The sequence below is a fragment of the Parasteatoda tepidariorum genome, chromosome 4, assembly GCF_982258835.1.
Source record: "Parasteatoda tepidariorum strain Cologne lab strain chromosome 4, Ptep-v5.0, whole genome shotgun sequence".
In the NCBI taxonomy this organism is placed as follows: Eukaryota; Metazoa; Arthropoda; class Arachnida; order Araneae; family Theridiidae; genus Parasteatoda; species Parasteatoda tepidariorum.
In genome coordinates, this window is record NC_141758.1 from 122,176,400 (window position 1) to 122,201,714 (window position 25,315).

General features: G+C 31.0%; 1 protein-coding gene across 1 annotated transcript in view; it reads left to right on the forward strand.

Annotated features, from left to right (window-relative positions):
- Pkc53E (Protein C kinase 53E) overlaps positions 1-21,245 on the forward strand; it is a 56,447-nt gene extending 35,202 nt beyond the window's left edge. Inside the window, exons 7-16 of the mRNA XM_016059539.4 lie at positions 2,475-2,703; positions 5,063-5,200; positions 5,779-5,952; positions 7,187-7,278; positions 8,182-8,244; positions 9,070-9,208; positions 11,458-11,538; positions 11,772-11,879; positions 13,677-13,817; positions 19,579-21,245. Of these exons, the coding sequence (XP_015915025.1) occupies positions 2,475-2,703; positions 5,063-5,200; positions 5,779-5,952; positions 7,187-7,278; positions 8,182-8,244; positions 9,070-9,208; positions 11,458-11,538; positions 11,772-11,879; positions 13,677-13,817; positions 19,579-19,731 (1,318 nt within the window). The 3' untranslated portion in view covers positions 19,732-21,245. The remainder of the gene's footprint in view (positions 1-2,474; positions 2,704-5,062; positions 5,201-5,778; positions 5,953-7,186; positions 7,279-8,181; positions 8,245-9,069; positions 9,209-11,457; positions 11,539-11,771; positions 11,880-13,676; positions 13,818-19,578) is intronic.
- The last annotated feature ends 4,070 nt before the right edge of the window (positions 21,246-25,315 follow it).

Here is a 25,315-nt window from a genome sequence, read left to right on the forward strand (position 1 = left end):
CTACGGAAATATTTCGCTACTAGCTTTTTTGATTTTATTTTATGTTTTATTCTGTTTTTTCTTTATATTTAATTTTCTGTTTTTACGTGATATTTTTACTTATTGTGTTCTATTTTATTTGTTGTAAAATTTTTGAGTAGCCCTTACACTATTGTATTGATATATCTTGGTTTGGCTATATTAATACAATATTAGAAAGCACTCTTTTTTGTGGATATAATCGAGTGAGCTGATAAAAAGATTATATCTTTTATTTTCCGGATTTTTTTCTTCCAGTTTCTTGTTATTTTTATTATTATTTTTCTTTTTTTCCTTTCTTTCATTGTTCTGTAATTTTCCCTTGTTTTCTCTATATTTTGATCTTATATTTATATATATATAAGTTCAAAATGAAGAATAAAACAAAGAAAAATTATAGACATATGAAAAAAAGGGGGGTGGGAAATAATAATCGTGAAAATCGTGCAAATCCGCGGTTAAAATTATTTGCAAAGCAGGCAATTTATGTTTCTCTTTTCTATTTTATATTTTTTCTTAAATAAACATCTATCTTCTAAAGCTATTTATGATCAATTTTTGAAATTATACAGTATAATATTACCTTGCGCACGTCCATTTCGGGCCCATCCTTGGTAACTAACAAATCAAAAATCAGAATAACAAATCACTTCAGCAGTGCAGTAAGAACGACACTTTAAAACCCTCTTGTTACACTCAATTTGCGCTTTTGTTTTCATATTTTGTAATCTGGCAATCTTTCTGCGAAAACATTTTTAAATCATTCTTGAAAAATATCCGTCCATGTAAGTTGTTATGATTTTGCTACTCGCTTTATAGTCCCCCCTTTTTAATGTTTTTTCTTTTTATTTTATTTTATTATCTGTTATTTTTACTTTTTATGATCTATTTTATTTGTAGTTATTTTATAAAAAAAATTTTGAGTGCTCCTCACACTATTGTATTAATATATTTTGCTTTGGCTTTATTGATACAATATCAGAAAGCACTCTGTTTTGCGGATATAATCGTGTGGGCTGAAGAAAAGATTATATCTTTTTTTCCGGCTTTTTTTCCGGTTTTTTAATTAACATTTCATTTTTTTTTAATAAAATGTTGTTTGTTATTTTTTTTACTTATTATTTCCCACCCCCCTTTTTTCATATGTCTATAATTTTTCTTTGTTTTATGCTTCATTTTGAACTTATCTAATGAGTGCTGTTTACTTGCAGCTTAAGCGCAATAAATGAAACTTATTGTTTTTCTTAACTTTCTTAGTGTTTTCTTGTATTTATTTATTTATTATATATACGAGGGTTGTCCATAAAATAAGGTTCCCAAGGAGCTGCGGATGCTAGGAACGCTGTTAAGCGGGATTTGTTGAGACTGGCGTGTAACTTAGCTCCCTTTGCCCCAGTTCCCGCCCCGACGAGGTATCTACAACGTTAATTCTTGTCTTGGTAGCCGTGAAAGATAAAGCTTCCATTTGTTTCTCACGCCAGGTGCGAATTACGCTCTGTGATTTGTTTTTGAGTGCAAAAAACATTCCTCCGGTGGACATTCATTCCCAACTCTGTGAGGCGTACGGGGAAGAGTGTATGAGTGTGCAAACTGTGCGCAAATGGTGCAGAGAATTCAAAGACGGACTTACAGACGTCCATGCCGAACAACATTCTGGTCGGCCATCGTTTTCGGACAAAGCGATTGCGAAAGTGGGAGAAGCAATGCTGAAAGATCGAAGGGTGAAGGTTCGGGACCTCAGCGAGATGATCCCTGTTGTCAGTAAGTCCTGCATTCACAACATTCTGAGAGACCGCTTAGGATATGCCAAGGTTTGGGCAAGGTGGGTCCCGAAAATGTGGACGGATGACTATGACAACAAACGGCAACGTGTGGAAGCCGCCTGCGAATTTCTTCATGCCTACGAAACCGATGGCAAGGAATTTTTGGACTCTGTTGTCACTGGGGACGAGACCTGGGTCCACTACATGACACCGGAAACAAAAGAACAATCCCGTTAGTGGAAGCATCCATGCTCGCCAAAGCCGAAGAAGTTTAAGCAAATTCTGTCTGTTTTAAGCTATCTTCGCGGAGCGACGGCAGAGTTCTACGACTCAGGCATAAAGAAGATGGTACACCGCATGTAAAAATGCATTGATCTAAACAGCGATTATGCCGAAAAAAAGAGGGAATTCTAAGCTTTCCAAACATGTATTATTCAATGCCAATAAACATGTTTTTCATTGTGAAAATTCGTTGGGAACCTTATTATATGGACAACCCTCGTATATATATATATATATATATATATATATATATATATATATATATATATATATATATATATATATATATATATATATATATATATATATATATATATATATATATATATATATATATATATATATATATATATATATATATATATATATATATATATATATATATATGCAATTGAAGACAGACTTTTGCAGTGATCTCAAACCAGAGGACAAGGACAGACGCCTGTTGGTAGAAGTGTGGGACTGGGACAGGACGTCGAGGAATGATTTTATGGGATCCCTGTCCTTCGGGATCTCAGAAATCATGAAAAATCCCGCAGAGGGATGGTTCAAATTGCTCACAGCCGAAGAGGGCGAATTTTACAACGTGCCCGTACCTCCACAAGACAAAGATATTTCAGAGCTTAAAACTCAAATGAAGGTAGGCACTCATATAAGCTTCTAACATTGTGTGAAATATCAACAACCTTGTGTCGGAATTTTCCTTTTTATTGTTTCTACTAAAAAACCTTTTCTTGTCAATAAAAGCAAGAAAAATATTGCAGTTTTTCAAAAGGACACTGTTTTTCAAAGAAGCTTTAAAAAGAATCGTTTTAGGTGACGTCACACACTGGCGATCCAATTGCATTCATGACAGGGGGTCAGCTGAGAAAAGAGATTATTTTCAGCTTGCTTTATGAAAGGAGTTTTATCTGTCTCCCTTTTGGTTGAAAAAAACCAAACAACTCTGATCAAACTCAATTGGGTAAAGGCCCACATAGGAGTCTCGGTAGTATTACTATTGAGTCCCCGAGCACCATCGCCCAAGTTAAAACAATGGTCAAAGATTACACAAATAAGAGATGGAAACAAGACTGGCGGGATTCTGAAAAAGGTAGACAGGTTTATAAATTCATAAAAGACCCAAAACATAATAGACTGCAGTTCTGTTTCAACCAATTTTTAACAGGCCATGGAGTGTTCGGTGACCATCAAAGTTGACTCTTTAACAAATCCCCGGCATGCAATTATTGTGGTGAATTTCAAAATGTTGACCACTTGATTTTGCATTGCCCAAGATTCCGAACACTCTGTGGAAATCATTTTCAAAATTTCGATCAAGTCCAATGCTTTTCAAGCTCGACCTGCAAGGGGTATAATTAAATCCATCATTAAACAAACATTGGAGGATATTCTAGAGAAAGTCTAATAATAATTCAGAATCCACGACCTCTAATTTGGGTGTCTCAACCTTATCATGTTTTACTATTTTATTATTTATTTTTATAAATTTACTAATTTTAGACTTTGAGCTTAACTACTGGATGGTTGCTCCTGGGCTTACAACCTTCTTCTGTTTTTAAATTTTTAATTTTTTTTTTTTTTTTTTTTTTTTTTTAAATTCGTCTTGGCCCGGTTATAGGTCACGATTTTAACTACTTAGTCCTTTGTATTAGTGTGTGATGTTATTATGTTTCTTTTTAACTTTGGGACCATTTTTATCGTTCCTTCTTGAGATTTTAAATTTTTTGTATTGTATTCTTTTCATTTTTTTAATTGCGTAAGGAACCGTATTGGATTTTTATCTATTTATTTATTTATTTTTTATAATGGCTCAGTTTTGGCAGATGTCATTGATGTTATACCTTTTTTGTGCTGTTACTTGTAATACTGTATTTTTTCTGTCGGGCTGTTGCCACTGACATCTGTGATTTTAAATTTCTGTGATTTTATATAATTTCTGATGTTTTATGTGTGTAAAATATATGTTTTATGAATCTACACTCGTATGCCCTTAAATAGGGCAGGTCGAGTTATAAAAAAAAAATTATGAAAGGAGTTTTTCAAGCCAATCTCGTTTTAAGGTTTTTATATAAAAGGTTGCTTCTCCCAAGGTCAGTGTAATGTGTGTTGAATAGAGCTCGACTTAAGGTTAGAAGGTTTACACGTAAACCGCTTAACAAACCTTTTTAGGTTTTTGTCGAATAGAAATAGATCTTATTATGCTATCTGGGATAATTACGAATTAATTACCAAAGTGTTGATAACTTTTTTTGGTATGCTAGATAGAGTTTTTTTGGAATAGGGTTGTAACCTTAAATGGTTTATCTTATATTTGGTGTACATTTTAAATAAAATTTTATAAAACTTGTTTACTTATAATACAAAAATTAAGATACATTATTCACTGAAAGTATTGTTTATCTTAACTCTAGATTGCCTAAGGAAGTCATTTTGACTGCTTTTAATTTCAATTAGAAAAACAATGATATATGTATAATGACACAATTTCTTAGAATTTTGTGACTTTTTGAACAGCATGTAATTTTTTTTATCGTTACTATTTACTAATAACTGTAAATAATATAAAAAATGTTAAAAATTAATTTTAAACAAATTTATTGACGCATTCACAATCTAGTCATTTTGACTGCAATATAGGTATATATACTAATTTTCCGTCTTTCTGGAGTTTACTTTTCCAAATCTTTCTGGTTTGTGGAAACATATATTTATAGTTTGTCTACGGTTAGAGAGCCGCCACAAGAAAAAATAGCGCCTTTAAAGGAGGGCTTCGGAGAAAACTTTTCTTATACCTCACACCCCTACTTGAAATACCTCGTTACCATTGTCATCGGTCCAGACGAGTTCTTACTTTAGACAAACTATAGAGGTCATAACAGGTGCATGCAAAGCGAGCTGTAGAAGGACAAGAAGTATATGGGGCAGGATATCCCGTTTTCAGAGTAGTCTATGACTTTTATAAATAATACCTGCATTATATGAAAGCTATTCTGCAGGCAAGGATATCGATGAAGAAATCAGACAAGTTGATATCTGCCATCACAGACATTCCTCACAACATGGGAAAGCAGGACGTTATCAGGGCTTCCGATTTCAACTTCATTATGGTTCTTGGAAAAGGCAGTTTCGGTAAGGTAAGACCCTTCTTTATATCTTCCCTTTGATGATGAATTGTCTTTGTTGTTAAGAGAAGATCACTGTTTTGAGATTTATTTATGTCACCTATTTTAAGATAATTTGTTTTCCTGAGTAGGATTTCCTATTGTAAGTCTTATAAATAATCGAATTACATGTTTATACATAAACTAGATTGAATGAACGCTTTTCAACCTTCACTGTTACCGACATTTATGTAAACAAAGCAGTGTCACTTTTTGTAAGTTGTGAAGCAGATGGGATCCAAGTGGGTTGGAAGAATATTTCCTTATAAGTACGAACCTCTTTCATTGGGTTTATATTATCTTAAAAGAAATTCCATAACAAATTTGTATTAAAAATTATTTTGGAGGAAAACCTCTCGACCTCCACTGAGAACTTTAATTAGCTTTCATATTTTAGTAACTTTAAATCAGGCTGGAAAAAAAAATCCAGACATTTTTTTCGCCTGGTTTTCTTAACACTTGCCTCTGGAAAGTCGCGTCAGAAAATGAAGATAGGTTTGCATAAATGGAGACTTGGAAACAAATCTTGTTGAAATTGAGTGTATTCACAGGTGATGTTGGCTGAAAGGAAAGGGACGGATGAATTGTATGCCATCAAGATTCTGAAGAAAGACATCATCATTCAAGATGATGACGTGGAGTGTGCCATGGTCGAGAAACGTGTCTTGGCTCTAGCCAATAAGCCACCTTTCCTCGTTCAGCTACACTCCTGCTTTCAGACGATGGTAAGTGGTACACCTTCTCTCACAAACGCTTCACCCAATTATTAGACGCACTACTCAATTATCAGGTGATTACGAGGTTGTTTACCTTCGGGAGTGAGTTAAATTTCAACAATTGGATATTGTATAAATTCGAATATTTGTTAGATTATACTTGTGTATTAAAATTATTTGACGCACTGTAGTTTTTTAATAAAGCACGAAATTGTGCTTTATATATAAACAAGTGATGGAGATTTTTTATATACTTATTGCATTACAAGCAATTCATATATGAAACGTAAACAAATATAAAGCGGTCTCGTAAAGACAATAAAGCTGTATCACCTGATCATTAAGATTTTACATAGAATCTTCAGAGTGCGTGTCTAATCATGTCTTAGGTTCGATCTCATTTTGGACTAAGAGACAAAGGGTCAAACTACCGAAACATTTTGCTGAGAAGAATTGAATGACCCCAAAGTAAAAACATTTGATTTCCCCTCGCTTATTACAGTTAAGAGATGTATTTAAATTATAAATTTTAGCAACTTCTAAATGCCAAAGATCTAAAATGTAAAAGTCCAGACATTAGCAGAAAAATAATAGAAAAAAAAATCTTCATTTGCGTTTAGTTTTTCATCGATTAAAAGGATTGTCCTTAAGCGCAAAAGAAACTCTTTTTTATCTCAGATAATATACCCAAAGGTATCAAAAGTCATGGGATAGCAGACATACACAAAATGGCGTGTGTTTCATCTAAAAATATCAGCATGGGAAATCCTAGATGGACAGCATCACCTTATGTGTGCGTCAGTGTGAACAGACAAGTGATCATCCACGCGAAATGAATGTGTTCAGCTCCATGTCATGGAATATGGTTCTTTTACTACCGTCCTCTCCTGTGGCTTGGACGACTCGGAAACTGGGAGAGGTGTGACCTCACAAGGGTTGCTTTTTCGTCACCGTTCATGGACCGGAAATAGTGATGTACAACTACCACTTCGTAGAGCAAGAGGACCCATCTATGTCTTAATCGGAAAGGTACTTTAGCAAAACTAAGCTGATTCATACATAAAATGCTGTCACCCAGTATTGCTTTAAATATTTTACACCAGTACAGTGATAACCCTTGAGGCTGGGGATGCTCATGATAAATCTAGAGTTAGGTTATTTATGTTTCAAAATGACTGATTGTGTTCGATTCAATTTGAATAGGACAGTTTTTTATCCGAAATAAGGCAGTTGTTGTTTTTAGGATAGACTGTATTTTGTAATGGAATATGTGAATGGCGGAGATCTGATGTTTCAAATACAACAGTGCGGCAAATTCAAGGAGCCCGTTGCCGTGTAAGTAGTCATTCATTTCTTTTGCTTTTCAGATTAGTGATCCATCTAAATATATTGGATTCATTTTAAAAAGGGTTCATCCATCCATCTGGCTTGAAATAATAAATGAAGGGTTGTCAAACAGACTGTGTCTTGACTGTGATTCATTTCAAAAGTGATTTTGCTTTCCCCCCCCCCTTGCTTAAATATTGATTTAAGATTCTCAATGTGCATACGAAGTATTGTCATGCTTAATTCCTTTTCCTTGGTCTTAATTTTCAATAAATACTCTAATAATATTAATATTTGATAAATACTCTAATATTTCGATATATACATAATCTTCTTGGCACATCTTGTATATCAACATTTATGATATATATATATATATATATATATATATATATATATATATATATATATATATATATATATATATATATATATGATATATTATTATCTTCTATATATATATATATATATATATATATATATTGTATATATATATTCTATATATATATATATATATATACTATATATATATATTCTATATATATATATATGATTTAATTTGCATAAGCAGTAACACTATTTAGTAAATTGAAACTACTAATAATAAGTATTTTGACGTGTATACACGTCAGAGCAAATCTTAATGGAGGAACTTATGACGAGTATAACCGTCATGTGAAATAGAAAATTACTTCTGACCATCCAGGAGAAATTTCAATAAACTATAATAAAAATATTATAGAACGGTATGTTTCTTTAATAATACCAATAAAACATATAATTTTTTTTAAAGTACCAAAAGGCGAAGAAAGACAACGTGATGACCAAAAAGAAAGAATCTGAAACTTTATTTTGTTACAAAGATATTTTATAAAAATGTTTGATTTGTGACAACTATTTTATCTTCCTTAGGTTTTATGCTTCTGAAATAGCAATTGGAATGTTTTTCCTTCATCAAAGAGGTATTGTCTACAGGTATCCATTTTTATAATTTCTTTTATTCAATAATAAAACATATCTGAGCCCAAAACTATTTTTACAAATTTTTATTCACAGAGTTTGTAACAATTTCGTGTTTTTATCATTTAAATTTATACATTCATTAAAATGATATTACAGTTAATTACTCAAAGTATTTATAAAAAGTAATAATTTAAAAATATGTTTACAACTTAGTTAACTTTATAAATAAATTGTTTAGTTGCATGCAAAGAAGCGTGGATGCTTAAGATTAGTGAAATATATAAAATGTGAAGGTCTTTTAGTGTTCATAATATTTAATGGGATATTTCGAGGCTCTCTCAAGAAATACAACCTGATTAAGCAAAACTACTGAGGTTCACCGATTATCTCTACATACACAATTGAAACCATTGTAATACACTCTCGTTGGAGATACGAAACAGCGGTTAAAGTAATGGGTTTCCCTCTTACAGTCTGAACTTGAAATAGTCCTAGTACTTGACTAGTCCTGTGACAATTCCGACTCCAACTAGTGTTACAATTGTTGTTGAATGGTATGTGCAGATTCATTATAATCAGTGAAGTACATAAAATCTCCTGATGATTTAAACACGTATGTTTAAATATATTGACTCGTGCAAATCATGTCATTATTAAAACACTAGAGGGCGTCTCCACCTGTTTTGATAAATATTCTGTATTTATATCGCCTAATTTCACCCATTAGTACCCGAACGTAAACAATCCGAGTAGAAACAATAAAGCTGATAAATAAGATTTTACGTTTTTGTATGTGTGTGAGTCAGGTTTAAATGCAAAAGATGAATGATATTTCAGGGACTTAAAACTAGATAACGTTCTTCTGGACTATGACGGACATGTAAAGATCGCCGATTTCGGAATGTGTAAAGAGGGAATCGTTGGTGATAAAACGACAAAAACCTTTTGTGGAACACCTGACTATATAGCACCTGAGGTGAGTCACTATGCTTTTGTATTTCTCATTGTTAATATAAAAATCATTTTATTTTGGACATAACTGTTTTAGAAAATATATTGATGTGCGAAATAATGGTTCAAAAGAAAAATATTACTTAGTGGTGTGTTAAACAAAGAACAAATCAATATTATAATTCCATATGAATCTAATAAGTAACAACTGAATAATAATTTTTCCAATTATTTTAAATAAAACTGGTTTGCCTTTTTTATCGGTCATTTGCAGTCATTGTTTAACATTGCAAAGGTCTATTTTATGTTCATCTTCTTTTATCAGGTAGAGCACTGGGCCCACGTCCTAGGGCCCCGTAGTAAAGGGGCACTGTCGAGTCACAAAGTGTCCACCATGTCAGTTGAACACATGAGTAGTCGTAATCCCAACGGCTGATCAACGACGGTTATAAATACGTGTTTTAAACGCCATTTTGTTGCTTTTCAATAACTGTTACAAATAATATCTTTCGTTTTGGGAATTCAGTTGCTGTGCAGAAATTAAGAAGGTTTGTGAGGGAGTAAAAAAAATAATTATTCAATAAACTATTAACTGTTCATTCGCAAACAATAAGCCTTGACGTGAAAATAACATACAGAATTGACATTTAGATTGATGAAAGGACAAAATTCCAATCGGGTCGAAAGTTATTGTATGTGGGTTTTTTTTCTCTTCTTTTTTTGCTATTTTTTTCACGGTACGTTTTGTCGTATTTCATATATGCGAAATTTAATACCACGATGAGCTGCAGGACGGAGACTACGACGAAATAATAAAAAAATTACAGTATAACTATTTTCGTTTATATCTTTCCATCTTTTTGTTCGTCTTTCTTTCTTTTTTTTCGCAAGACTGTTGCCAAACTTCAATTTTAGATTAACAATTTCAATTCAATTTAAACAAACAATTTTAGACATGATTTCTTGACTCTAAATATTATGTGAATTAAAAATGGATTCTGAGGAAAGTTTTAATTTTATACAAGTTTAAAAAAGAATTAAAAATTGTCTATTTATTCGTATTTCTTCCTCGGGTCCACTTTATATGCTTATCTAAATTCGAAGCTATATGTCCGCTGTCCCGGATAGCAAAATAGGGTTTATTTTCAATCAGCAAAAACTTTTTAATGTAAACCTAACTAGGTTTGTTATGCGGTTTAAACCTTCAAACGAGATCTGTGCTCTATTCAACGCCCCTCATCCAAAACCTTGGAAAACAACCTTCTATATAAAAACCTTAAATCGACTTAGTGTTTTCAAGCGTGAAAAATTCCTTGAATAAAGCAAGGGGAAATTAACTCTAGGTCATTAGAAGGGTTTATTTTCGTATGCTCAGCTAAAATACACCTTGTCACGAAATGGACACAATGCATCCTATCGCTAGTGTGTGACGTCAGTTAAAACGTCATGATGGACACCTAAAAGTGACGTTTTTTAGAACTTTTTAATCCCGTTTAGGATGAAAGGTTTTGAAACTGCAATATTTTTGCTTTATTGAAAAAAAAAAGGTTTTTAATACAAACATAAAACAATACAAACAAAGTTCCGACGTTGCATGCTTTCTGGATTCACAGATGTCACAATTTAAAATTTTTGACTGAAAAAAGATGACGAAAAAGTGAGTCTCTTAATAAATTTAAAAAAAGAATAGAAAAATCATATAAGGAAAAAAAACGTTCATTTTGAGACAAATTAATCTTCTAGTACACTTTGTTTGAACGCGATAAGCTTCGAAATGCAGAAAGATTTTTTAAAAAAAAATTATCAGAAATACACCTGAAAAATTCATAATTCATGAGAATTTATAATAAATAATATTTTATTCAAAGTGAGAAATATCTCAAATTATTCACTTTAACCAGTTATTATTAATAATAACCATTGAAGTTTGGGTCACTGTGATTAAACGGTTTGAGTAACATTCGGACGTGGGTGGACCTCTTTGTATATATGGTATAGAAGTTCTGTTGGTCAAACTGAGAAATAAATGGGGAGATTTCCATATCTATGGCAGAATATTCATCAAGTCTTGACAGCGGCCCACGAGAAACTGAAAATACATCACAGAAAGAAAGCAACTCAAACCCTGGAAAACATTTACATGATTTAGGGGCAGATACTGATGAAATATCTCCATTAAAAGAATAACCAAACTCGCTTTAACCGGCTTATTATTATTGTCATTCACAAATGCTAACCGGAGTTTGTGTATTATAAAACACTTATTTATTACAGATCATTCATTATCAACCTTATGGTAAATCAGTCGACTGGTGGGCATATGGAGTTCTACTCTATGAAATGCTTGTCGGACAGGTAAAAACAATATTTATTTTAGAAAACATCCCAAATTATTAGTTTATAATCGTTTATTTTAATTTATTTCGAGAGATGTTGGAGGGTAGGGGTGGTACCGATGTAAAGATATTAACAGAATTATCTATCAATGTATAGCGTTAAAATGATATCCTTAGATACAAAAATGAATCCTGAAATGAGTGTTGTTACCTTATATATGTGTAAACTAAAGATTATACAATTTCTTGTAGCCTCCTTTTGACGGTGAAGACGAGGAAGAATTATTTGCCTCCATTACTGACCACAACGTCTCCTATCCAAAATCTCTATCCAAAGAAGCGAAAGAAGCCTGCAAAGGTGTACGTTCCCCTTAACATACATTCTTAAAATCTTTTGTTCCTGCTGCACATTGGTCTGGGAAACATCCATGAGGATGATCACAATTTTGATCCTCTGTAGAGGGCACCCCCTCTTCGGCAGCCCTGCACGCCAAGTCAAGCACTCTACGGTAGAACAGTTTAACGCGGACTGCACACCCTCAGTCCCTACGCAGACTCATCCTAGTGGTCACCCACCCGCACACTGACCCCCAATGATGCTTGACTTGGACGATCTGTAAAATCTTTCGTCAAAAATATTAATCCTAAAACGAGAAGGAAACTACTGAGAAAGATTGCTAAAGAAAACAGAGAAACACTTTGATTTTGGGTGCATTTCAGTAGCTTTCTCCTCACCTGTACTAAAATTGTGCCTTAACACTTAATATATCCCTACCATACCGTATGTTTTTTGATTGAATGTCTGAAATAGAAACAAAATAAAAGAAACTTTATTATAATTAAACAAAATTGTCATATATTACAAACACAAAGAATAAGATTCATTGCTCAATGCATTTTTTTACATGTACAGGGTGTCTCCATTGTACATTTTCCTCAAACGTATTTCTTTTAATTATTTCCATAATTATTCTTATAATTATAAGAATTATAATTAATATTTCTTCTAAAAACTTGAGCTGTCTTCATTGTTTTAGACATTTTTCTAGATAAAAACTAACAGTTAGAAATGAAGTAAAGCTATCAACATAAAATATAAGCTACCTACAAAAACAATTAGTTTTTGTCACTTTTTCTGGCCTTTCTTGAAATTTGAATTCACAGTTATTCTAATTGAACTCACTACGCAACAGTCTTTGCAGAAACTCATCGAATGCAATGCGTTGAACACGCATCACATTTCCGATCCGATAACCTTATAAAGCAATACATTGTTCTCGGTTGTGGCATATGACACGTATTATTCGAAACAAAAAAAATATATATATATAATAATAATAATAGAATATTTAACTGTATAATGATTGTTAGAAAAAGTCATGTAGTGCAAAAACGATAAGATGACAAAAGTGCATTTTCGATGCTTCTAAACAGTCATTTGACCGGTTATGGTATGTTTAGTGTTAAATACACGCATGAAGGGTGGTGATGACAGAATACTTTGTAAAATGCAATTATCTAGTGTGCGGGTAACAAAGTGGGTAATATCTTTTTCAGTCCATAAAAAGTAAAATCCACCTCTAGAATTTTTCTCCAAAAGTAACTTAATTCGAATTATTTACAATTTATTTTGAACATGTAGTACACAAGTATAAATTGTAATAATAGTGGAGTACTCAATTTGAGCCATTGTAATTTTAGATGTGACGTTTTGAAACCTTCAGACCGCTCTGATCTCTATGGCTTTCTCGGACAGCATAATCGTTGCATTTAACATATTTTATTGAACTATCGATTCAGCAGTTGGAAGTGAACTAAATGAAAAGTTTATTATTATTAAAGATTTTTGAACAGTGAAAAGCATATTTTTTTTTATTTTAATCAGAATGTCTGATCAATACATTAATACTACTGAGCTATATATTTGATAAGCTAATTCATTTTGTGTTATCTAAGGTTATTCAATATTTTTATTAATGGATCTGTTACATTTATGATTCAAATAATGCAGAAAATTAGACACAAAGTATATCGTTGAAGATTTGTAATGAATGAGTGGCTTATTATAATATTATTAAATTAAAAAACAGAGACAACGAAATGAATGACAAAAAATGGAGGGTCCAAATTATTACATCACTGGTTTGTTCTTTTTAGTTCTTAACAAAGAATCCTCAGAAGAGGCTTGGTTGTAGTGCGCATGGAGAAGAAGATATTCGAATTCATCCCTTTTTCAGACGAATCGATTGGAACAAAATCGAAAACAGGGAAGTTCAACCTCCATTCAAACCAAAAATCGTAAGTTCTGCAAAGTTTTTAAATGCAATTAAAAATATATCATGAATTGTTATTATAAGGATGGCACTAATGGACCCACATTATCTTCGGTCCATTCACGGACTAGCAACCAAGATGTCACCAAAGACCTCTATTTAACGAAAGAATTTCTCTATTTCCCGAGGAACATTTTGGAAATTTCTTTGTAAAATAGCTTCCAAAAAGGGGATTGAACGAACTTTTCTTTGAGATCCACTTTCCCAAAATGTTTCAGAACATTTCAGTTAATTTTATGGGGGGAAATGACCTGGAATTGATTTTCGAAGCCACTTAACTTTTAGAGAAAGGGGTTTTACCTTTTTGTTTGCAATTGAAACGAAAACCTCAGACAAAATTAACGGATTTCATCAGTAGCAATTGAGCTTAAGAACACATGTTTAAAATTATTAATTAATGTTTAAAATTACTTTTATAATAAAATCAGCTGTAATTCTATACATAAATTTATCTTTTTTAAGTTGAAAATGTATATAACATGATAGTGTAACACTGGATAATGTTTTGCTTGTTTTCCATGCAGATTTCTTTTATGTTTAAGGTTTATAAAGTAAATAGTAGATACCAATTTACAAGATAAAAGTGAATCCATTGCTACTCTAATTATGTCTAATGTTTATGAATTTAACACATGTTTTATGTTTCTTAAGTATTTCCAAAAAGTAATTTCCTATTTAACGGATCTTCCATATAACGAACTTATTATCATGATTTAGCGACTTCGTTAAATAGAGGTCTGACATGCAGTACAGTATCAATGTATGGTTTCTAAACATTGCACATTACATATGACTCAAAATAATATTTTAAAAATTGTGCTTGGGTGAAGCAGCATTATTTTTATTCAGAGTTAAATTCATTTTTAAAAAATAATTAATTTCAACATTATCCTACATATCAAACAAAAATTAAGATCCTGTATGGCAACTATGTTTAAAACTAATAATAATAATGATAAGAACTATATTCAAACTAATAAGTTTTCAAAAAAATCGGCACTTTAGGAGTCAGAAATTATGAGTGAGGGGAAGCGAAAATGCTGTCGAAATGAGATGAATCGCTATTGAGGAAAGCAGTATTAAAAAAAAAAAAAAAGGAATTGATAGAAAAACCTCTTTCATGCGTAATCCAGGCATGAAACCATTAGCATTCATCCTAATTTGATATTAAAAAATCATTATAGCTGATTTAAATAAATACTATCCGGCCAAAGGTTTTTGTTTATGTAAAAAGCATTTGTGTGAAATACGAGGTTTCAAATGTTGGGTCATTATTTAAGACAAGCTTGGGTCGGCGAGAGAAAGAAGTTTCTATGGCAGCAGAGGGGTATTCTTTCTATAGACAAATTATACATAAATCGATAAGCGTTCCGTCAAAATATGAACAAAGCGTAGTTCCTTAGAATGATTAGATTTCAAAGTGGCCAGACCACACTATGGGTCGACCACACCAAGAGTGCGAAAGAAGTTTATCGTTTACTTGACTTCGTTTTCACGGGACTTATCTTCTAAGTGGTCCCGCAGTGACCGAATTCAAGATCGTATTGACTATAATTTTATAAACTATTAATTTATATATTGGATGTCTTCTAAGATAAATAGGATTATTCTGATAAACGAATACTTTCTAAATGAATATTTCGAGTGTGTCCGACAAGCACTCCATATGCCCACCAGTCGACTGATTTACCATGCGGTTGATAATGAATGATCTGTAATAAAAAGTGTTTTATAATACACATTTTGAAACACCTTTTCGGTTAGTTGAGAGTTTAACCTACAGTTCAAACTGGGTTAATACTCATTCACATAAAGAGTCTCCAAACACGGTCCCAAAAGCAAAGAAGAAAAAAGCCTAAACTTATAGAGACTGGAAAAGCCAAAGAACGGGAAAGCGTTACACACAAACGGAAAAACGAAAGCATTCCGTTCGCAAGCACAAAAGTGGTAGAGAGACTTTCCAAACATGCAAATACGGATAAAAGGATCCACGTACCCAATAATTTGCACTGTCTTCCACGCAATATGAATGATTCATTCGTGTAAAATTGTATCCGAAATGGGTGTATGATGCGGCTCTCCATCAATCAGAAAATTCTCGATTGGCTGTTCAGTTACACAGAATGTGTCTGAGCTGCATGTCTGCGAAATTGTGTGCCGAGTAGTTCAGGATTAACAGTTAAAGATGTCCAGGATGAAGAAGTTTCTTTTCCAAAAAAATTTAACAACAGCCATTTTGCCAATCTGTGATTGCCTTGCCGCAATAACAATCTTCTCCATTTTGTTGTGAATTGTTTTTTTATTTTTCATTTTGGCATGGAAAAATTTTAATAAATTCTCAATATCACATTTTGACCAATACTCTTTGTGTAATAAATCTTTATTTGATTTATTTTTAGAACATAAATTCTAAAATTTTTAAAGTTAATCAAGAAACGAAAACTAAATTTAAAAGTTTAAGTATAGACGCTATTTTTTATATATATACATAAAAGGGCGTCGCAATATTAAATACAAAGAGTCAGTTTTATTGTTTTTGCAACAATTGAATCAATTAGAATTAACAAGATAGATTAAATTGTTAGATTTATGCTTTTTAAAGTAATCTATTTACACATATCTATCTATCAATCTATTTATTATCTAAGATTAAATAATTTTGAAAAAATCAAATTCTTTATATCCTTAAAGTATATATGCCGAGACAAAAATCTGAGTTTGATGAATAAAATCTTTATTTTTATTGATATTTTTTTAACCATGCTTCTTATAAAACCAGAAATTTTCAAACAATGTGGTGAGTTTATAGATTTTATTCAGAGGTTATTTTATTCTTAACTATTATTTAATTTTTTATTAATTTTGTTTGCACTTACTGTCCGCTGAAGACGAATAATTTTAACTTTGCCGCAGCATATTTCTTTTTCGGTAAGCAATTTTATGATTTTTAAAAATAATTTAGTCATTGTTTACTTTTTAGCAAACATATTTTTTTATGTAATTTATAACTAAATTATTTTTACGTTATGAATTTACGGCTTAAACTAATGGATTTGTTATTAAGACCTCATTCCAAATTTTACATAATATAGTTATTGTCGCTAATAGTCCTTTTCAATTAAAGAAACTGAGCAACAAAATTTTATGATAATAACTCATTCACATTGAATAAAAGTTTTACTTGACAAGTTTTTTTAAAAATATAAATAAAAAAAATTCAAATTATTATTATTTTTTTTAACTTTTTGTTTTTGATTTATTTTATTTACATCTGTACGGTTTAAAAACTTATATTTTTATTGGATAATGAACTTAAACTATTAAAAATTTTTTACTTAACATTTAAAAAATCATTAAATTGAAATGAATGATGATAGACCTGCTATAACCTGAAAGTTAGTTTTAAAGAGAATATTTTTAACTGAATAGTTAAAACTAATGATAAATAAGCAATAGTAATCGACAGATTTCCCAGTTCAGAAACGTGCTCCCCCAAATCATTGTTATTCAAAACCTTATTTTGATGACGTCCAAGCGAGAAAACTAAAATATTTACTATTTTCCTAGTTATTTATCCATGACAATGACAGATCGTTATGTATCATTATGTCTGTTGCCTACATAAAATATATAAATAACACATTGCATTATTCAAAATAGTTTTCGGAATGCCCATTTAGTCCTTTTAAAGGTCAGAACTATCATTCAAGCGAGCTGCTTTTTTTTTCATTTCAAATCCCCAACTGAATCCATCTATAATAAACTCACAAATCGATTCAATAATTCTACTCAAAGCTTCATTAAATATTGAGGCTTTGCCTCCGGTCATGAACGATCATGAACGCCATCTATTGCTTTCTTGAAGAAACTCTAATAGAAAATAATTCAACCAGAATTTGTTATTAAATATAAGAGAGAACATTACAGGGAAAAAAGAATACTTTTGATTTAGTTCAAGTATCCATATGGAATCTTAGTGGTTCAAGGGTCTTTAATAGGATGATTAGTTCCTTCTAATATATGCTAATTGTGTTTATCAACTAAAGATAGTCTTACGTAGAAAACATATTTTAATAATTATTTATTGTTGCTATTAATAGTTGAAAAATTTTGAATAGTTAAAAAATTTTAAATTGTGAGATGTAAATAATTTTTTAGGAAATTAAGTTTGGCAATTTTATCTGAATACAAATAAGATATTGACTGAACAATAAAAAAAACTATTAGTTTCCTAGCAAAATGGGTTACAGAAAAAGTGGATGTTTAGTTTTTCATTTTTCAAACACTAGACGACGTTCAATTGTTGCATTTAGTCATTTGAAATTGCATATTTTAAAATGATATAAAACTGTGGATATCTAACCACACAAAAAATTTTAGATTATTAATTAATAAAATAATAAAAATAATAAGCAAAAAGTGTTTTTTTCATCATACTAAATTTGTTTGCAAACTTTTTTTTATTGTGCTTTTTTTCGAGATGTGACTAAAAACGTAAAAAGTAAAATTTAAGTGAATGAATCCAAACTTGTTAAGGCATTTAACAGTTGAATATTTGGTGTCTCGTAAACACCGCTCTTCATAAATACTTTTGTAATCTTTGATAAAAGATGAAGGATAAAAAATATCTATTTATTTCGGAGAAAAACTAGGAAGGAACAAAAAAAAAAAAAAAAAAAAAAAAAAAAAAAAAAAAAACATGAATTATCGAAATTACTTGAGTCATTCGTAAGAAAGGCAAAGAAACTTCAACACCAGTTTAATTACCAGTTGAAATTTAGTTATTTCATTCAACTGTTTCCTTTCGGTGTTGATTTCTTCAGATCCACCTTCCTCAGTAATGGTTCGTGAGTTTTTGATGAATATCACTGTTAAAATATTAACTTGAGGTCCCTAATATAAGTATTTATGTGACTTTTACGGTTTTCCAATTAGTGTAGACATTTTTACTTAATGTTCCTCAACTAAAAATATATTAAGGGCTGTCATCATGGAACACCCTGTATACTACTTGTCATTGGACAAACTTTATTAGTTTCAGATAGAAAGGGGAAAAGTTGACATGCTTCGAGTTCTCAAAACAAGACACCCATTATCAAGATCCATGAACTGGATAAAAAAAAAAAAAAAAAAATTAACGTTGTCAATGAAAAAGAAAAAAAAAATATTCCAGAACATATTTTCAAAGCAGGAGGCAAGAATTCCTTTAATCTATTTGTCGTTCACAGATGACGAATTCAGTGGAGGGAGGGGGTGGCTGATGTGTAAAATTTATTCATTGAAAATCGTTGTGTTTTTATATCATATTATATTAGTGACAACAGAAAGACGGAAAATTAGTATATACCTATATCGTCGAAAAGCAGTCTAAATGACTAGATTGTGAATGCGTCAATAAATTCGTTTAAAATTAATTTTTAACATTTTTTATATTATTTACAGTCATTTGTAAATAGTAACAATAAAATAAATTGTTAAAAAAAGTCACAAAATTCTAAGAAATTGTGTCATTATTCTAATTGAAATTAAAAGCAGTCAAAATGACTTCCTTAGGCAATCTAGTGTTATAGTTAGCTTCAAAATTTTGTTGCTCTCATTGAATAACGTGTGTGTTGTTATTATAAATACAGTTTGTCATAAAAGAACCATATTATAACTTTTATTATAGTACAAAATTAATCTGAAATATATATGTTATTGATAGCATGAAATGAATCCTTTTTTAGAAACATCGAAAAGATGTGAGTAACTTCGATCGTCAGTTCACAAGTGAGAAGACAGACCTAACACCTACAGATAAACTCTTCATGATGAATTTAGACCAGACAGAATTTTTTGGATTCTCCTTTCTCAATCCAGAATTTGTTCAGCACGTATAGTACTGGGAGAACTATTTATTTATTTATTTTCATTCCATAAGCTGTATTCTGAATGACTTTCCTTCCATAAATTTGAGCTGGCTCACGAATTGCAATTTTTTTGAAGCAATTTTAAAGATAGCTCACTTATGGAAGGGGATTTTCGTAAAACGGTCGAACACAGCTTTTGGTTGAATATGTTTTTTGAAATGTTTATGAACTATAGGTGTTCTCAATTTTTTGCTGACTACTTAAATAATAGTGAGAATTCTTCCAACTCTTCTTCACTCTTCTCATTTAAATACAAGTTCACACTTTTCTAAGTTTTGTTTGAAATTTCATCACCAACTCAATCCATTTTCTCAGATTTTTTTTTAAATTAATTAATTTTATTTTAAGTTACAAGTTTTCACGTTTTATGAACACAGTTCTCCAAATTTTTTTCAAAAATATTTTTTTAACAGCGAATAAAGCTAGAATGACAGATATTTTGAACTGACTAAAATTGAGTGTAACCAATGCTAGTAAGTTAATTCTAGAAACCAACATCTGCGAAACGCATTATAATCTGAGCCTTCATCGTAAATAATATCAGTGTATACGGTCTCTAACCTTAAAAAATATAAGTGTAGGGAATACCTTAAGGAAGAGATAATACCGTACAATGGCTTAAATGTTGGCAGCTGTCCTGTAAGAGCACGTCAAAAAGATAATCAGAAATTATAATTTTACACAGATTTGTTTTAAGGAATATTCACAATTTATATTGAAACATTTTAAGCGAACAAAATATCAGTTTCTTGTAAAACTGTAGAATTGCCCTTAAAAAAAAAAGACAACCAAGTATGATGATGGTAGGTATTGCTTTATCAACACTTCAAGGCTAAGATGGGTTATCCAGGATGTTTAAACCGTCTAGCCACGTTAATTGATTGAAGCCATTAATGTATATTACTTAAACAATACTGATTTTAGTTGTTCTTTAAAGTTCAGATATATAATCGTTCAGATTTCATTCACAAAATATTTTTTATTCCACACAAAAATGCAAACTGTTCTTTAAGGGATCATAGATGAGATAACAAATATTATTGATGTAAAATGAATTGAATTAAAGGTCTGTTATGAGAAAAAAAAAGCTTTTATAACAACACCCAAGAGAGTTCGAGTTTCATTCAAAGTAAAATCAAAATCGTTATGTAATGAGCGTTTTAAAGAAAAAAATTTTCATTCATTTTAAATTGTTTTAATAGGCAACGATAATTTATTACATTAATTATATAAACATATTATTAATGTTAATCATTAATTACTAAATAGTGTCCCTATATGTATTATCCCTTTAAATAATAATCATTAATAATACTATCGGTAAATAATTTTAATGATGCGATAATAACTACTGAGTTATCTATTAATGAATTATCATTACTATTATCATTATTATTATTAACAAAAGGTTGTCAAAAATATCTCGCAAAATGCAAATTTTGCACGATAAGTGCAATAAATTGCTTTCGAGGAAAAGAAAAAAATTATCGGAACAGCTGCTTTTTTTGAAGATTAAAAATACAGTGCAACATTTGTTTTCTATAAAAACTACTTTCTGGCGTTAGTTTTGCAAAAAACCTATTTCATGTTATTATTTCAATAATGTTATTAGTGAAAAATAATTTTATGGGAAAAATATCATTATAATACTACGAACAACAATAATTGAAGTGTTTTGATTAATGTTTAATTAAGAATGAATTGATAACTAATTATTGTTATAAAATACAACAATGCCAAATCTATGAAGAAAAGTTGCAGCAGTTGGGTGTATTGTATTTAATTCTTTAAAAGGAATATTTAGAATCGACGTTATGTTGTTTAAATAAAAGCGATTAATAAGACGTCATGAAATTAAGCAATTTTACAGAAAATAAGTTAATTCCACTAACTTTTAAAGAGATTTCATACATATTTACTATATTTAGTAGTAAGTTATATTTTAAAACAAATAATATTTTATAATTAAATTTTCAAATGTTTTTTCAACTCTAATTTTATTTCAAAAAAGTTTATAATTATAATCAAATTCAGATTCCTTCTTACTTTTCCTTATATTTTCTTATAAGTAGAATCATTTAATATCCTGTGATCACAATTACTTTTAAAGAACGGGATGCAGAAAAAAAAAAACGTTACCTGTTCTATAATAACAGTTATTATTAATAGTTTGTCTTCTTAATTTCGCTCTCTTGTTATGAACTGGAATGAACACTGGATTTGATGACAGAAGTTTGGTTGGATAGTTAGACCTTCATCTTTAGAGCAGTTTTTTCATTCACTGATCACGACATTTCATGCGCACCTTTAAAAGTAACATGCATTTCGCAAACAGATCCAAAATATGTGTCACAGACAATAAGTCTAAACGTGAGCTTTGATCGGACTCGGTTTTGAAACTGATAATTAAGATTTCAAAATTTTAGCAACTAATGTTTTTTTAAAAATTTAATTACCAAAATGCAAAATTTTACAGCTACTTGGCATATATTATTGTAAATTACCTCGAAATCTTCTGATAGGGGATGAGGTGACCCAGCTTTCACCGATCACGACGTAAAATATCCCCAGTGGAATCATGGTTGGTCTCCATATAACACAACAAAACTCCACGAAAGCCTTGTTCAAAACTACGAGGCACATTGCTGTTCAGCGACGGTCATTAAAATGCTTGTAAAGACAAGTCCATAGATTCTTTCCATTACTTTTAAAAGCAATCTATTAATAGCATATGTGAATAGGAAAACAAAATGCTCCTTTGAATGAAGCCGTTTCAGGGTGAGGTCAAATAGGCAAAATGAGTTGGATAATCATTCGTGAAACCGTTATGGAACATTTTATTATTTTATAAGTTCCAGAAAAAAAAAATTTAATTGTTAAATGAATGAATGAGTGAAACGACTCTGATTGTTGTTTTCTTCGCTTGCACATCTTGAAACAAAAATATTGTATACTCTGTTATTTCTCTTAAACTCAAAACACGTGTAAATGCTGTTATTTTATTTGCACATTGAATTCACACACTTTTTTTTATTTTATAACCGTCGTTGAACAGCCGACCCAATTTCATGGGTTTACGACTACTAACGTTCAACTCCGTAGCCTTGTCATTTTGAACCAATCCAGAAGACAAGGAAACTCCTGGATCAGTACCCCCAGAGGTATTGATTTGTTGTGGGAACATGGAGGACTTTGAGACTCGACAGATTTAACGTGCATCAGTCACCATTTACTACACGGGGAGTCTTCGGCCGGCGAGGATCGAACCCACGACCTCTTGGATATGGGTCCAGCGCCCTACCGATCAGGCTATCCCGGCCCAATTCACACACTTGCCTCATTCGAGGTTGGTAATACACTCACTACTAGTTCTTGTTGCTTACACAGAGGGCGCTGCTCGCATGCAAACTGAACATACCGCCCCACATTGCACTGGTTCCACCAGGCAATCATTGTTATACTAAATTCACACATAAGTGATTTCACTAACATAAATCACTAAATGCAATTAACAACACAGTTTATAATGCAATAAACATAAACAAATAGATTAGCATGCTATTATTATCAATTTTAATTTTAAACACACATAATTAATTAACCACTTTTATATTAATAAAAATACTAAATATATAACACATTCAATTAATTATAAATTTAACAATCTGGCATTGGTAAAACACATATTTTAGAAATGGCTCTTTTAATAGTATTATGTTGAGTTTTCACTTTAACAACACGAATTTCTTTGTCCTCACCATAGTACAGTTCAACAATCCTGCCCATTTATAGGTTTGTAAATTCTCTTCAATTATCACTACCAAATCTCCGATTTTAACATTATTTTTTTGGAACATCCATTTGCCTCCTTGTTGCAATTGGTTCAAATAGTTACGACTCCAAAATTTCTACATTAACTGAACTACTCTTGTTACTTTTTTCCATTTTTTGAGATTACTTTCTTTATATTTTGTTAAATCTGGCTCTTCAATAGAATTTAAAGATCTGTTTAATAAAAAGTGTGCAGAGGTAAGAACTTCAAAATCGTTATCATTGCCTGATAGGGGACAAAGCGGCCGGGAATTCCCTCGATTTGTACAGTAACCGTATGAAGTTCTTCGTAAGTTAAGTTTATCCCTTTTACAACCATTTTTAGGTGATATTTACACGATTTTATAGCTGCCTCCCAAAGGCCACCAAAGTTGGGAGATCTGGGCAAAATCCATTCAATCCCTTCTGCTAAATAAGCAGCTAAACTTTCGTCTGGTTTCCTAACCATTTCATGCAGCTTTTTTAATCTCATTGTTAGCCCCCACAAAATTTTTAGCATTGTCTGAAAACAATTTTGTACATTTTCCTCTTCGAGCCGTAAACCTTTTCAATGAATGCTTCCGATGTTAAATCAGAAACTATCTCGATATGTACAGCCTTAAAACACAAAACAAAAACAAATATACACTTTATACAAATTCCCTTTACGTTGTCCTCTATTCTTAATGAAACACTGAAATCAACACCTGAACAATTAAATGGATAATCAGGTACAAGCCTTTCCTTTGGCCAAGCCTTTCCCATTAGCTATGACTATTGGTTTTGCTTTAAAACAAGTTATACAATTATAGACAATTTTTCTACAAATTGATCGACCACTTAACTGCCAAAACTTTTCACGAATATGATTAAGTAGAGATACAACTCCTACATGTAAATACTTTTTATGAAAATATTCTATTATTATTAAAGTTAACTTATTATTCTTGGGTAAAATTACCTGATGCTTCTTATTGAAATTAAATTCTGTATTACCTAAGCGACCACCAACTCTTAAAATGTCATTGTCATCCAAAAAGGGACTAAGAGTTTTTAACTTACTGTTTGATGGTACACTTCCAGATCGTTTAATACTTTTTATTTCAAAAGAAAATTATTGTTCCTGAACCTTTTTTACCAGAAAGGTTTCTGCTCTTTCATACTCCCTTGTTGTTAATAGACCCGTTGATTTCTGCTTTATTTTTACAATTTCCACGAACCTAAAAAGAAAACTCACAACACGTAAAATAGTTATATAGTTATTGCTTAAATTAATTAAATCATTTACAAAATTATTAGTATGGATATTAAGCACAGACGGAAAGTCCTCAAAGTCTCCATTGGGGGAGTTTCTCAGTTCTGAATAGTAGGGGAGAGTGGGGTCAATTGTAAAATTTTTTACTTAACTATTTTTAACTAACAAAAAATCCAATATATTATTAGTATTTATTGACAGACGTGTAAAGTAGACTATCCTCTACTAGAAGAAAAATAAATACCTGATTTTAAATATTATTATATTAGTTATTAACAATTTTCGACAGTCGTGCATTTGTTACAATTGTCCCCACTTACGGGGTCAATTGTAACAGTTCATAAATTCAACTAAAACATAGTTAATTATACATATTATCATAGTTGTGATATATTTTTTTATTGATCAAAATAGTAGTGATATTTTAGGAGTAAAAATAATAATGAATAGAGACCTAAAGGGTTAAACTTTTAACTTTAAGGGGTTAAA